Source organism: Fundulus heteroclitus, chromosome 23, assembly GCF_011125445.2.
Source record: "Fundulus heteroclitus isolate FHET01 chromosome 23, MU-UCD_Fhet_4.1, whole genome shotgun sequence".
In the NCBI taxonomy this organism is placed as follows: Eukaryota; Metazoa; Chordata; class Actinopteri; order Cyprinodontiformes; family Fundulidae; genus Fundulus; species Fundulus heteroclitus.
The window spans coordinates 32756301-32770773 of NC_046383.1; the positions used below are offsets into that span (position 1 = coordinate 32756301).

General features: G+C 48.6%; 1 protein-coding gene across 2 annotated transcripts; it reads left to right on the top strand.

Annotated features, from left to right (window-relative positions):
- Positions 1–4806: 4806 nt before the first annotated feature.
- pld7 (phospholipase D family, member 7) lies at positions 4807–13947 on the top strand. 2 transcript variants are annotated; one of them, XM_036127364.1, is made up of 11 exons: positions 4807–5202; positions 5730–5828; positions 9652–10569; positions 10726–10907; positions 10992–11166; positions 11244–11358; positions 11454–11581; positions 11978–12420; positions 12594–12759; positions 12847–12946; positions 13113–13947. In XM_036127364.1, the coding sequence occupies exons 1-11, from the start codon at positions 5077–5079 to the stop codon at positions 13322–13324; spliced, it is 2664 nt and encodes an 887-aa protein (XP_035983257.1). In that variant the 5' UTR covers positions 4807–5076; the 3' UTR covers positions 13325–13947. The 2 variants fall into 2 exon arrangements, with proteins under 2 accessions (XP_035983257.1, XP_035983258.1); XM_036127365.1 differs by lacking the exon at positions 4807–5202 and adding an exon at positions 5282–5560.
- The last annotated feature ends 526 nt before the right edge of the window (positions 13948–14473 follow it).

Here is a 14473-nt window from a genome sequence, read left to right on the forward strand (position 1 = left end):
CTATCAGGATTGCTGACTCACACTTTAACGCTAACGTTAATATAACGATTTATTGTGTCAGGGGCTGGACCAAGGATAAAATTTACAACACTTCAGATTGATAAGGAACACAGCGATTTAGCCATTCCAAATTCGAAGGAATATTACCACGCATCTCAAATGAGATAAATGGTTTGCTGGTGTTCCCCAGAAATGGAGGCCCGATGGAGACTGATTGAACTAACCCAGGGACGGAACCAACCTCAGACCCGTGTAGGAGGTAAAATTATTACAAACAGGGCGCGCTAGTGGCGCAGCGGGTAGCAAGACCCATGTACGAAGGCCTTAGTCCTCGACACGGTCAACCTGGGATCGACTCTGACCTGTGGTCTTTTGCCGCATGTCTCACCCCCCTTCCTGTCAGCTTACTGTGTTTAAAAAAAGCGAGCCACTAGAGCTGCGAAAAAATCTAAAGAATTTTTTTAATCACAAAGAAAGATGGGAACTGTATAGTTTAAGATACATTATAAATTTGGAAAGAGATTGTAAATAAGTACAAAAGGGTGCTAGAACGATAAAGGCCTCATGGTCCTGTGTCAGTTTGTAGATGGCAACAACACCTTTAAAACATTCAAACAACTCAAGAGACAATACAATCTACAGAACTGAGATTTATTCAAATATTTTCAAGTGAGACATTTCTGTAACGGTGAAATAAGTAAAGGTATTTCTCCCGAAAGCAAATAAATTGTTAAAGTTTTTACTATTGCTTACAAGCTCCTGCCAAGTAAAACTGTCTCTAAACTGTATAAAGCACTGCAGAAACAAAATGGGAATAATACCTTGTATATTAAGTCATAATGGGAAAAGAAGCTTTGTATGGAAGTGTCAGCAGCTAACTGGCTTTCGATGTGTGTGACACAACAGACGTCTCCTAGTTCTAAAAGATGGAGGGAATTTGGGTGGAAGAGCCTGGTAGGATTTTTCATTACACCTCATATTATTAATAAATAAAGGGGTGAACAACAGCAATGTTGGCGACAGTGTGGACATCGGAATGGCAATCAATCTCAAATATTTTGGACATGCTCAAAGTTTGAACAAACCTAGGAGAGTATCTTTTCAATGACTGGGAGGATAATGGGTTATGTCATCCCTAAAGAGTCTAACTAGATGGGTTGTTAGGTCTACCACCTGGTGAAGTGGTCCAAAAAGACGACATTTATCTTTATAGAATCCTAATGATTGCATGTAAAAAGGCTATCACTCGGTCTAGGCTTGAGATTAACCCACCTCGGACTGATCAGTGGAAAGGAATAGTGGAAGAGATACACTCAGTGGAGAAGATGACAGTTTTTACATATCAAAGGGCACATATACAATAAGGGCTGGACAACATGGCTTTTATATAAAGAAGCGGAAGAACTTTAACACTTTATTTTCCAATTACACAAACACATAGTGCACCTTGTTCTTTGTCTTTGCATGTTGTGTTGTGATAAGAAAAATGCCAAATAAAGAGTTAAAAAAGGGAATACACTTATAAGCATTGTATAAAACAGATGTTAAAATAGAGAAACTAAAGGATCAAATATTATTATACAGATATTTAAATTGCTATCACCCTGTATCTGTATCGCCCTCGGACTCTGCCTTGTGTTAATGTGTTTATGTATTTTGTTTTTGGGGGGTGTGATGTGAGGGACGAGGCATACACACGGGAGGTTGACTTTATGACTGAGACCACGTGGTTTATTTAGCTCCAATGCTGACTCCTACACTTTTCAAGCCATAGACATAGACTGCCTTAGTTTCATAAAAAAAAAAAAAATTACATTATCTAAAATAAAACACTATCTCTTCAGCCATGAAATCACTCAGATCAGTGCTTCACCACAAAAGGAAGAACAGAAGGGAAACACAAACCAAAAGTTTCCACAGGAGCTAGCATACGTACAACTAATCATTTTCACACCCAGCAAACTTACATAAAACAGAGTTGCTAATTCCTAAAACGCATTCAGATGGTAAATTAACTTATAAACACACCAGACAACAGAACTGTTTATTTACCCATTTATGATCAAGACTGTATAATAAGAGTAAGACGTAGAGAACGGTCTATAGTGCTTGCCTTTCAAGCCATAGACTGTGCTAAAATGGCAGTCTGAACTAGGCTTAAAATATAGATTTATTCAAAAGTTACCTACTCAGCTTTAAAGTACATCACAAAGTGTGTGTGGGGACAGATTTCCTAAACGAAGCTTTTGATTTTCAGACAGTTTCTTTAACAAGTTGCTGATGTCACTCAAGAAGAAAAGCTGTTGGTTTGCTGTAATTCACTTCAAATCTTCGCCAAGGTGTCTCTGATTGGTGGACAGCACTGTTGCTATGGTTATTTGGACATGTGGTGGATGCGTATATATTTAGGGGTGGGTACAGGGCCACATATTGTTCTGATGGAGCTGCCTCTTCCACTGTTTTCCTGTACACATACGTTCTGTCTCTAAACTTTATGTTGCTTCTCTATATTCCTCTGTAATTCACTGTCTCCCTCCCTGAAGGCTTCTTTTCACAGTTCAATATCCAGGCAGTGGAGACGATACTTCACAGCAACATGTACTGGATTACACCATCTGTTGTTCACAAGTAATGCCAATCCACCTCCTTTGCTTTTGGGTTTAGGACAGGAGTGGGTCAAAATATCCGTTAACAGGTGCAGAGGTCTTTCTTTGATAGTTACATAAAGTGCTTGACTGCAGTGATTACCTTAAAAGCTCGCACAACAAGATATTAAGTTACAGGTACCATCATTTTTATCTAGGCCTCTTTTATTAATTGTTTTTTTAATGATTCTGTTGAACCACAATTCAGAAGCAATGTCTGATTTTCATTGGTTAATATTCAGTCCATTTTTATTTATTATTGCTTTTGTCCGTTTCAGGTTATTTCGGTGACCATCGTGGGATTTTCTTTTATTAACAGAAGGGCGCCAACAATTTTAGCCATGACTGTCTGTAAATAGGTTTTTAGGATTAACACCAAATCTGGATGCCAGAGATCAAACCAAATTATTCCATACTGGTAAATGTTCTTTCTTTCTAAGACCTTGGACAAAATACTAGCTAAGCTTATGGGTTGATAATTGTCCTTATTATTTAAACACAATATACTCTTTTGTGGGTGTTAAAGATTCGTCGTACCGCAAGAAGTGTCTGTTATAGAAATTCTATCTTACAAAAACTCCCCGTCCAACTTGAAGAAACACATCGAGTCCTAATTTTCTTAACTAAATGATACCTGCAGGTGTATTAGCAGGTTTATCACTTCCTGTTGTATTTTCTGTCTAAACTTGGTTTAAATTTCTCCTGCACTTGGTTGTGTATATTATTTTAAGTGAATTTGACCTTCAAAGTTTACCAAAATATAAAAAATGTTATTCATACTGCATTTGCCTCATTTTACTTTTTACTTTTCATTACATTACTTGAGTACATCTATTTTTACAGTAATTTTCATACTTAAGTACAAGACATTTCAGATACTTTAAGACTTTTACTCAAGTAACATTTCAGTCAGTGACTTGGACTTTTACCAAAGTCATATTTTGGAGAGGTACCTATACTTTTACTTGACTCTGAGAGTTCAGTACTTTATACAACACTAGAAAAGGAATCAGCCAAAATCCTATAAACTAAACGCCCAGGATAGAAAATGATAAGCAGAGGACAGACGCTTTTATGTACAAATTCTATCCATCCAATGTTCTTTTTCTTTCTTTTAGCATTCTAACGGCACAATATGCAACATATTGTGGAAAAGCTATCACAACTTCACAGCTGGTAGTGGTGGCCTGTAGGAGTGATTGGAGAGGCAGACGTTTGCATCCTGGACAGGCTCCAAAGGTCAGCGGTGCGAACCTCAGTCTGTCACGCTGGGCCCCTGAGCAAGACCCTTGACCACAAACTGCTCCCTGTGCACCACTTAGTGTGGCCGGCACAATGCTCCCTAAGAGATGGATTAAACACAGAAACACATTTACCCTTTGTGGGACTATAAAGGGAATTATTTATTTTTATCAATTTTGTTGCTTTTGACACCGTTTTGCTTGGAAAGGAATTTCATATCCATCATGATTTGTGGGCTTTTGCAATTACCATAAGAGCATGCAGCTAAAACCTTTGGTACCTCAATCTTAGTTAGGAAGACGTCAGACTGAGCAAAATATACCCGAAGACACTTCTCTAATTAGACCAATCACTTTAGTATACACTTTGACATTGTGCAAAGGCAACACAGGGACACATTGCACAGATTTCCAAATAAAGATAAAGGCATATGATCAGCAAACGGCACTCAAAAATGTAATCCTCAGGGATTCCAAATAGTCAGGATCTAGCCTTGATGCTGCGTGCCACACTTCACTTATATACAGTAAGTGCAGCTGTTATCAGGCAACGGTTTTACTAGAAGGAACGACTCCCACTGCGATAAGTGATTTGCAAATATAGAGTTACAATCAGATATATCTGCACTCATATCACCAAAAATACACGTAGAAGCATTGTCCTCAATAAAAGACATGACATAGGACAACCTGTATACACGATATTTAACTTCATTTTAAACTTAATCTCTGTAGTCCAAGCCAGTCTACAATAACCAACGTATCATACTTATTAAGCCAGTACACAGCAACACTACCAGATATTCTGCCACAAAGAAAGAAAGAAAGAAAAAAAAAATGCCCCCCACAATATGGCGGCGACGCTGACGTTCCATCCAGACGTTCGTGCGTCAACCACTTTTCCTTCCCAACCGCCAATCACCGCCAACAGGAAATGGCGGTTACTTCAAGTTGTTGTTTACGTCTCTCTGCGAGGAAGCATTCAAACCCCACCTGGACACGCGTTTCCCGCGGACCACCGACGGCCGCGTCTCCATCAGCTCGGCGGCATACTTAAACACCGTTAGCGCCGCAGACCACGGCGTCGCCATTTATTTGCCACGGTTGGCGCCCCGCTCTCACCCCTGGCTTGTTCTTTTGCCTTCCCTTAACGTCTCGCTTCGCCAAGCTGCGGTTTTAAGCCCTCCGGGATGCCGATGGTGCTGCGGACTAGGCGATCGCTTGTCCCCGATGGGCCGAGCGCCGAGGTCGAGTTTCAGCCGACGCAGAGGAGGAGGAGGAGGTCGAACCGCCGGCAGCAGAGGCAGAATTACGAGGTGTGTACTTTTATTACTCAGTCTTTCCGCCTCCTCTTCCTCCACCGCTGCTGCAGAGAAAGGAGGACGGCCACGTCGCTCGCACGTTAGCGTCAACGGTAGCAGCAGCAGCGACGTTTACTGCGGCTACTTTATCTCTTCTTTCGTATTAAAGGGGGATATGTTTGTATCATTGACGTCGGCTGCTTTAATTCTCATCTTTTAAGTATTTTCCGCTTTAGTTTATAGAAATAGCGGCTAGCATAAGTTAACAGGACGGAGCTAACGTTAACTGCACCTTAAAGGCGCACCACCCCCTCCTCCCGCCGAAGCCAAAAAACTTCTTCTTCTCTAGAACCTGTACAGTCAGCGTGTTGTTGTAAGTTTTTTTTTCACCCCCCTCTCGTAACTCTAAAAAGTAGTTTTTGCTTTAAAAGCGTCGCACAGTGCCGTTGTGAACATAACCGGCTGATATAGCTTAGCTCCTGCAAGTGCCACGCCGTAGAGCGGCCCCCGTTAACCGACTCCCACCGATCCGTCCCTGCCAGGAGGAGGCCGGGGAGACCGAGGAGTCCGTCCCGGAGGAGGTGATGGAGAGATACGAGGCCGAGCTGGAGGAGGAAGCTGCTGAGGAGGCAGATCTAACGGTAAGAGGCGCATCGTTCATCCTCTGAGGGGCCAAGCAGGGGCTGCTGTGGCGGTGGGATGGGATGGGATGGATGGATGGGTGTGTGGTTGGGGGGGCACCCTGACAGCCTGGGTGGGGCTGGCCATCCTGTGGCTCTGCAGCAGCTGCCAGCCACTACCAGGGAGAGCAGTAAGTGTCTTTTATCTACATTCTCTTCCAGACCAGAGTCAAACCCAATAAAAACACTGAAGCGAGGCGCTGCTCGCTCTCACGGGCGGAGCTGTTTCAATCACATGATGCAGCTTTAGGTAGGGGGAAAGCGAGACTGGCATTGATCATTGGTATCAGTTCACTGTGACGGCTCATAAAGACCCGTCAGAATGTCACGTCAGAGCCAACCGGCTGGATTTTTAGGAAGTCTGCAGGGTCGGGGCTCGTTTTGCATGAATGCCGGTGCCGTGTTGGGCGCAGGTGGTCGGCCTGTGGCTCAGCTGAGGCGTGAAGCCTGCCCAGCGTGTTGCAGTAGGGGCCTCCGTGTCGTCTCTGGTTCTGGTTCTGTCCCGCCTCCTCTTAACAATAACCCAACGATTCCCAATAGGTCAGGCCCGCTCGTTTGTTTTTTTTTTTTTTGTGTGTGGGGAGGTTAAAGTCCTGCTTAAAGAATGGGATCAGCATCTCCACAGAGCTTGTCAGCAGGAGGAATCGTGAAGATCCATAAGTTGTCCGGGTTGACTTTGGAACTGATAAAAGGCCGGCAGGCGATAAGGCGACCCGACTCGTCTCTGACTGGAAACTTCACCCTGGTCTCCTAGCGACATGGATCCTGCTCCTGTCCACTCTTCCCCCAGACGTCAGGACTTTGATCATCCAAACCCAGTGTTTCCCGCAGCGCTATCTTGGCGTGGCGGCCGCCACGCCAAAGTCACGCTACCGCCACGCCAACATTCCAAAAAAAAAAAAAAAAAAAAAAAAAAAGTGACGTTAACACGCGCTTTCGCGCGTGCGTGAATGGCATGGAAAAAACACATGGATACCCCCGCTCCGCGACTCTGTCCGCGGAAAACGTGTCGTCCACCCCCCGCTCCGCGAGTCGGTCCGTCCCCCTCCACCCCCCCAAACCCGCGAGTCGGTCCGCTCTTGGCGTTACATTGTGTTTAAGTGTTCCCTTTATCATTTTGGTCAGCGCATTCTGCTCTGTCTGTTTAATCTGAGTTCATTTGTCAGGTGGATCATTGAAGGGAACCTGTCTCTCATACCCGTAGGCTCTAAAGCACATTTCTGTAGCTCAGAGTCTGAATTGCCTTTATTATTTAAAGTTGAACGGACAGAACCGTTGTGTCCGGCCCGCCTTGTTCCACGGGCTCATGTTCCTTTTGAAGACGCACTCTTTGTTGTGGAAGCCCGATGTTTGCCTCCAGCTCTCAGCTTTGTGTCGCTCCGCTCCCAGCAGTCCAGACTCTGCTGTCCCGTCGGAGGGTTTCGCCGGCTCTAGTGGAAGGAAGGGAGCCCCCTGAGGCCGTGTCGCCGCCACATGCAGCCGTAAGAGATGTGGAGTTCTGTTCGCCGCTGATGGGCTCAGCAGCATCAGCATGCTTGTTCTCATTATTTCTAGTTTTGAATCTGACTGGAGCGCCTGTTAAAACTCTGACTGTTTTTAGCGTTAAAAGTACGATAGAGAGTGGTTTGAGCTGTTTGCGCTGTAATGTTTGGTTTAATACGCCCGCTCGCTGCTTTATTTCAGGTCTGTGCGTGCTAAAATGCAAAGTAGGATCTTCCACCGCATGTTTGTGGGTTTGTTTTGTCTCTGCTGACACGTCAGTAGAAAACGGCCACAAAGGCATCCATGTTTGTGTGCAGCCTGTTGAAGATGGGTCGTGTTGGTTCGTATGGAACAGGAAGCTGAAGTACATTTATCAGCAAATAGTTTAATGTTTAATGTAGATTTGAGGTTCTTGATCAATGGTGGCACCGATCTACACCAAAGGGTAGGGCTGGATGATGATTCAATAACGATATATATCGATCGATAGACAAAAAGGGTCAATACAAAGTTCAATAGGATAACAGTTTTCCTTCCTTATGCGTTATAACCATGTAGATTGATCTTACAGTCATTACATCCTCCCAACCAATCACAACGCAGACCCAGCAACCAAGCTCCACCCCCTTCAAAGAGTTCAGGGAGCTCTGGTTTGTTTATTCTTTTATAAAAACTTGCAAAAAGTTGGTTGAATCGACTTTGAAGTGAGTGTTTGTGTGTCCTGTATCTAAAAATAGGTTGCTAAGCAACAGCATAAAATGGCCAGGGCTGCACTTATGTTTTGAATTTGTTGATAATTATCAATATCGATCAATATGACTCCTATTTTATCGATGAGCTTTTTTTCTATATAGTCCAGCCCTATCCCCGGTACAGGTCAAGGTGTAACGGTGGCGACATTAGGCCGTTGCTGCTCTCCCAGTATGATAACTTTGGAACAAACCAAGCAGTAATTCATGGCATTTGCACTTAGAAGGAAAACAAAAATATGTGCTATGGTCAAGTTATTTTTATTATTTGATGAGAAATGGTTATTTCTGTAGTTTGAACATGCTAGAATATATGGATTATTACAGGTATAATTAACTATATATTATTATTATTTTTTTTAATTCAAATTTTTATTAAGGAACAACAAGGAGGATGCGTGTCTCCTCTATTTACAAAAGATGGTACAGATATATACTAGCATCCATTCAGTTTAACACATGGGTCCATACAACATACCCCTTCCTATTGTTATCCTACCTCCTGTATTTAGTGTTCCTTTTTTTTTTTTTTTTTTTTTTTCCTTCGTCTGCCCCAGAACCTCTTAGAGGAATGGGTAGAGAAAAAAAAAAGAACAAACTGGTACCATGTCGTACTAACTTTCCCGAACTACAAAACAGTCTACATCGAACAGAGTAACTAATTAACAGTGGGTGTCACCTCATTTTCATCGGTTTCAAATCTAGAGACCATGAAAGTTTGCCATTAATTAACTATATTTAACGTTTATTCGTTGTAGTTTGATTTTGTGCCGTAGATTAAAGCGGACATAGAATGTGAGGCGGTTTAGCTGCTGCGCTCTTTACAAACATTATGAGAGCACCAGGTCGTTTAGTCGGGCTATTTGCTCCGGCAAAAACTAGCTCCAACAGTCCTACCTGAGGGGCGGCTCCTTTGATTCCCACACTAGGAAATGTTTCCAGACAGGTGGGGGGGGGTTTCTCTTTTATGAGCAGGAGGTGGGGCAGGTGGGGAGGGGCAGTGATCCTCCATAGAAGTACTTTCTGTTTCTCCTCAGAGGGAACTGCAGGAATGACGTGGTGGAAAGTTCTTTTAAGCTTTTAAAAACTGTCCTGCCATGTCCAGTCTGTCCATGTCCCAGCTGTTTATTCGCTGAATCAGCAGCTCCGGTAGACGGGGTGTAAGTGCAGCTCGGTGCGCTCTGACGGTAGCGCGTGAAGAGGCCGTGACCTCACACTGCCGTAGGAAGCGTGCGGCGGTTGCCATGGAGCTGCCTGCCTGTTTATGAACAGGAGGAGCGGAGCAGGTCGGGTTTCAGCGCTGACACGACTTTGAATGGATGGACCGGCTAGTCCCGGTGGCGTCATGCGAGTAAGCAAAGCGCCGCAGGCTGCGGCGGGCGGCTTCGCTGAGCTCATTTGAATAGGTGTGAGTGTTCTAGTCCGCTGTGAGCCGCCGACGCTCCGTGAAGTTCAGCATGCTGCGTTGGGCGAGCGACCGGTAGCTTGTCTGCTGGGGTCCCGTCGTGGCCACATTTGGATCCAGAGCTAAATTGTGCGTCTCTCCTCCTCAGGAGCTGAAGGACTGCAGCGTCGTTCTGGACCGTCTCCAAGTGGACGAAGGAGCCCCCAGGAAGGAGCTCGAGGAGAAGGAAGACATGAACCGCAAAGGTGGGAAACCCGTCTCCCGAATCCCCACTTTCCAGAAGCGCCCCGGCGGTCCGACCGTCGAGCTCCCTGCTCCCAGGAGAGAAGCTCAACCCTCTGAGAGAGGCGGCGGTGGAGGCGCGGAGGGTTTCAAGCACAAACTCCCCGAGTCCAGAGAGGGGGCGCTGCCCCCGCCCTCGGTCCGGGTTCCCGCCGGCTGTTTCGTCACAGCCTCCGTCTCCGGCGGTGTGGAGCAAGCAGCCGCCGCTGCTGCAGCAGGTCACACCTCGGAGGTCCCTGCTCCCAGAAGCAAGAGTCAGTCAGAGCCTGCTGAGGGTCTCCTCATGGTGGCCAGCCCCAGACCTCCCCTCAGACCAGAGCAGGACCCGAGCAGAACCCCCAGAACCGAAGCGGGCAGCACCCCGGACGGTCCGCCCAGTTCCCTGCCACAGGAGAGCTCCCTCAGCCAGAAGGCGGGCGAGGAACGCGCGGAGATCGTCCTCGACGCCAGCGGAGACGGCGAGAGGACCGAAGAGCCGGCGGACGCTGCCGAGGTCGGCCGGGTGGAGGCCATCATGGACGAGGAGCCGCCCTGGGAGACGGAGGCGGTGGAGACGGCCGAGCTGAGGGCCAGCGCGTGTTCTTCTGACGCCGAGTGTGACGACGATCTGCCGAGCGAAGCGTCTGAGGGCCACGATTCACAGAGCGATGGGGAAGATGAGGAATGGATCCAGCAGGAAACAGAGCTTCCAGAACCTGGAGAGAACAAACCCGCGGTGGACGACTGCACCTCTTCTGTGGTGGAAGAAAAGTCAGCCAGAGAGAACCCCACCAAGGCCACTAAGGTGAGTTCCAGCTGTTTGCCGTGGGACGGGGGTGTGAATCCTCTCCTTTCAGGGCCGGCTCACCTGCTGCCCTGCAGGAATGCGGCCACGCCCTGCAGTGAGGGCTGAGGAATGCAGAGCGGTTGTGCTTCAGCTCTGCTTCTCTTTGTTTGACAGAGGTCGACGCGCTCCGGCTCCTCTCTCCTCCTCCTCCTCCCGCTGCTGCTGCTGGGAGGGCTCGGTCTGCACGTGTGGCGCTACGGGCTCCCCACGTCTGCGGCTCAGCTCGCCGCTCAGCTGGAGCTGCAGCGGCTGGAGGGCCTCGCCTTCATGCCAGAGCCCTGCGGCGGGGACTGCCGGCAAGTGATCTCAGCGACGGGCTCGCCTGCTTTAGCAAAGATGACCAGAGCTGTGTAACCAGGTGATGTGTGTCTGCTGTTCAGAGTGCAGCTGGTGGAGAGCGTCCCCGTGGGCCTGTACCCGTCCTCTCCGCCGTCCGGGCCCAGCGTCGCCGACGGCTGGCTGCGCCTGCTGGGCCGGGCCAACGCCTCCGTCCACATCGCCGCTTTTTACTTCACGCTGCGGGACGGCGCCTCGTCCGACCCCCCGGACTCTCAGGTGAGAGCGGCAGCAGCCACGGGCCACGCCCTCACGCTTGTCCCGGCCACTTTTTCACCCCGTTTGCGATTCGGCAGGGGAGAGAAGTCTTTGAGCAGCTGAAGCGACTGGAAGCCAAAGGCGTGAAGCTCCAGATCGCTGTCAACGCCCCCCAGAGGTCGAGGCAGGACACGGCGGACCTGGCCGCCACAGGTAGGACTCTTGACCGCCGTCGCAGCTGCAGCATCATAGCGGTAGTCGCCGGCGGCGGGGATCGCGACAGTAATCTGCCGTGCCGGGTCTGGAAGGTGCGCAGGTCAGAGAGGTGGACCTGAACGCTGTGACCGGAGGCATCGTTCACACCAAGCTGTGGGTGGTGGACCAGAAGCACTTCTACGTGGGCAGTGCCAACATGGACTGGCGCTCCCTCAGCCAGGTACAGCAGCTCCCCTCCAACAGTTTTTTTACATTTTTCAGCTGAGACATCCAATGTCTTTTCACACCGGGTTCCCCTTCCTGGGGTTCGGTCACCACTGGGTCCCGTAAAAGTAGCCATACCTGTTGAACTCTGAAGTACAAACGCACTCCACACTTTTCAGATTTTTATTTGACAAAAAACGTTACAATATGGCGTTCTTATGTGTTGGTGCATCGCATACGATCCCAATAATATCAAGTCTCTGGTTGTAATGGTTAATTAAAGGTTCTGAGTACTTTAGTAATGGCGTGGGTTAAACGCGTCTAAAAGCTGGGTCCGAGTGATGGACTGCAGTCTGTGGTTTCAGCGCGTTCTCTGAAGCCTGTGCGCTCTGCTCTGCTCTCCACTCCACAGGTGAAGGAAGTGGGTCTGACCGTGGAGGACTGCAGCTGCCTGGCCCAGGACGCCTTCCGGATCTTTGGCGTGTACTGGACCGTAGGAGGAGGAGCGGCGGGCGGCTCCCTGCCGCCGTTTTGGCCCGCCCGCCTCTCCGCGCTGTCCAGCGCCGACAAACCTCTCCACCTGAAGTTTAATGGGGTCCCGGCTCGGGTTTACCTGTCTGTGAGTGGGCGTTACACCCAGGAGCCACGTTTAGCTGGCCTTTCTCTCTCTGGTGTCTTTGTCCGTACTCAACGGCCAATCTGTCTCTCCCCGCAGAGTGCGCCACCGCCCATCTCAGCCCGCGGGCGCTCCGACGACCTGGCCACCATCCTGTCCGTCATCGACGACGCCCAGAGGTCCATTCACATCTCCGTCATGGACTACCTCCCCATGTCCCAGTATACCAAGCCAGAACGGTACGGCAGACTGACGGAGGCGTCCAGGACTAACGTCTCTGCACCACGCCGTCAAGATGCATTCAGCTGTTGCTGGGAAATATGAGATTAGCATATTTTATACCCAAAACAAAAGCGAAGCAGTTAGAAGAGTTAATTTGTCTTTAATGCTGAATAACTTGTCGCTCCCTCAGGTTCTGGCCTGCCATAGACTCCAGGCTGCGCGCCGCCGCCTGCACCAGAGGGGTGGAGGTGAGGCTGATGGTGAGCTGCTGGGAGCACTCGCCGGCCTCCATGTTCCCCTTCCTGCAGTCCCTGCTGGTGCTCCGCAGGCCTCCGCTCAAGTGCAACATTGACGTGGTACGACTCTCCTCGGGCCTCGTAGCCGAGACGGCTCCAAAGGACGGGCGTCGACAAAGCTGACCGTCATCCTGTTTGTGTCTGCAGAAAGTCTTCACGGTGCCGTCCACGGCCGAGCAGCAGGAGATCCCCTTCGCACGCGTCAACCACGCTAAATACATGGTGACGGACAGAGTGCTCTATATAGGTACGCTGCATGTGGGTGGAGGAATGGGAGGGAGGGCGTTAATCAGAGGAGGAGCTGCAGAAAGCCACCGCTCAGGTGGAAGAATCTCTTAACAGCTCGGCTTCTCCGGTTAGCCGGTTGGTCTGATTTGATACCTGGCTCACTGTCCACGTGTTTGCGTTGGCAGGGACATCCAACTGGTCGGAGAACTACTTCACGCACACGGCCGGCGTGGGCTTGGTGGTGAACCAGACGGGCTCGGCGGTGGAGGAGGGCCAGCGGACCCTGCAGAGCCAAGCGGAGGAGCTCTTCCTCAGGGACTGGACCTCCGACTACGCCAGCGCGCTGCCGTTGGACGAGGAGGACGTGTGTCCTTCAGCGAAGCGTGAGCCGTTCTAGACGAGCGTCCTGCCTTCTCCTGCCACTTGAACTGTCCTCTGGATATGCTGCCTCTCGTTTTATTGCCTCTTCTGTATATATTTGCATTTCCTCATACTGTCTTAACTAGTTCAACTAGTCACGTTTGATACTTGGTTCCTCTCTCGGGTCGAGGTGCTGCTTGGCACCATTAACGCCCGCAGGTTTAGCTGTAAATGTTCCCCGTAGCCGGCGGTGCCAAGCGGAAACCAGCTCACGCTGGAAGTCGCGTTTCCAAAGAGGTGCATTCACCGAAGCATTGTTTACACTGCAGCAGCTGTCAACTCTAATGGATGTATTGCTCTTTTTTTTTTTATAAAGAAATGTGTGGTTTTTATGTTTGAACCAATGATTGAGTCAAAGACAAGCCCAGACTGAAAGGTGCACTACTTGAAAACCAGATGAGGTGTTGGCCTTGGATGTCAGTCAGTCAGCGGCGCTTCATTGTGTTGCTCATCGCTGCGCCCGTTTCCTCCATCAGCACGCTGGCAGGAGTCGACTGCAGGCCTGACATCCTCTTCCTGTCATCTGGCTGGAACAGCCGGTCGCTGGCAAACAGGCCGGTTGAATGTTTCCTTGAAAAATAAACTTCCCCAACAAATAAATCCTTGTTTTTGATGCTTTTTTTTTTTAAACAACCTTTCTACTCTAAGCTTCTTGCATAATCCTGGTGGATTGTTTGACCTGTCGGGACAGAAAATGGAAGAGTTCGGTTCGGTTTCCTGGCACAGTCCACAATTTCTCAATAGGGTTGAAATTGGCCTTAAATTTTAGCAGCTTTATTTGCACATTCCAGTAAAATTTACCTCAGAGAGCAAGCTGGGGCTGAGCAGTCTGGGGGATTCGAACCGGGGAACCCACAGCCTTCCCCTGCTCTAACCACTACACCACATTTTGTTTGCTTTAATATACAAAACCAACTTTGTGTTTGATTTTTGCCCTGCTGGAACATCCAATGAGAGTGAGGCCAACCTTGAAGTGAGTGAAGTGATCGGCGCCGTACCGCAGTCAGACCTGCTCAGTCTTCCTGTTTCCTTCCAGGGAAATGCTCTTCAGCTACAGAGAAAAACAGACGCTGTTGTCTGGATAACAATATGTTCGTACACGCGTCACCACTGGTGCGTCAGAAAT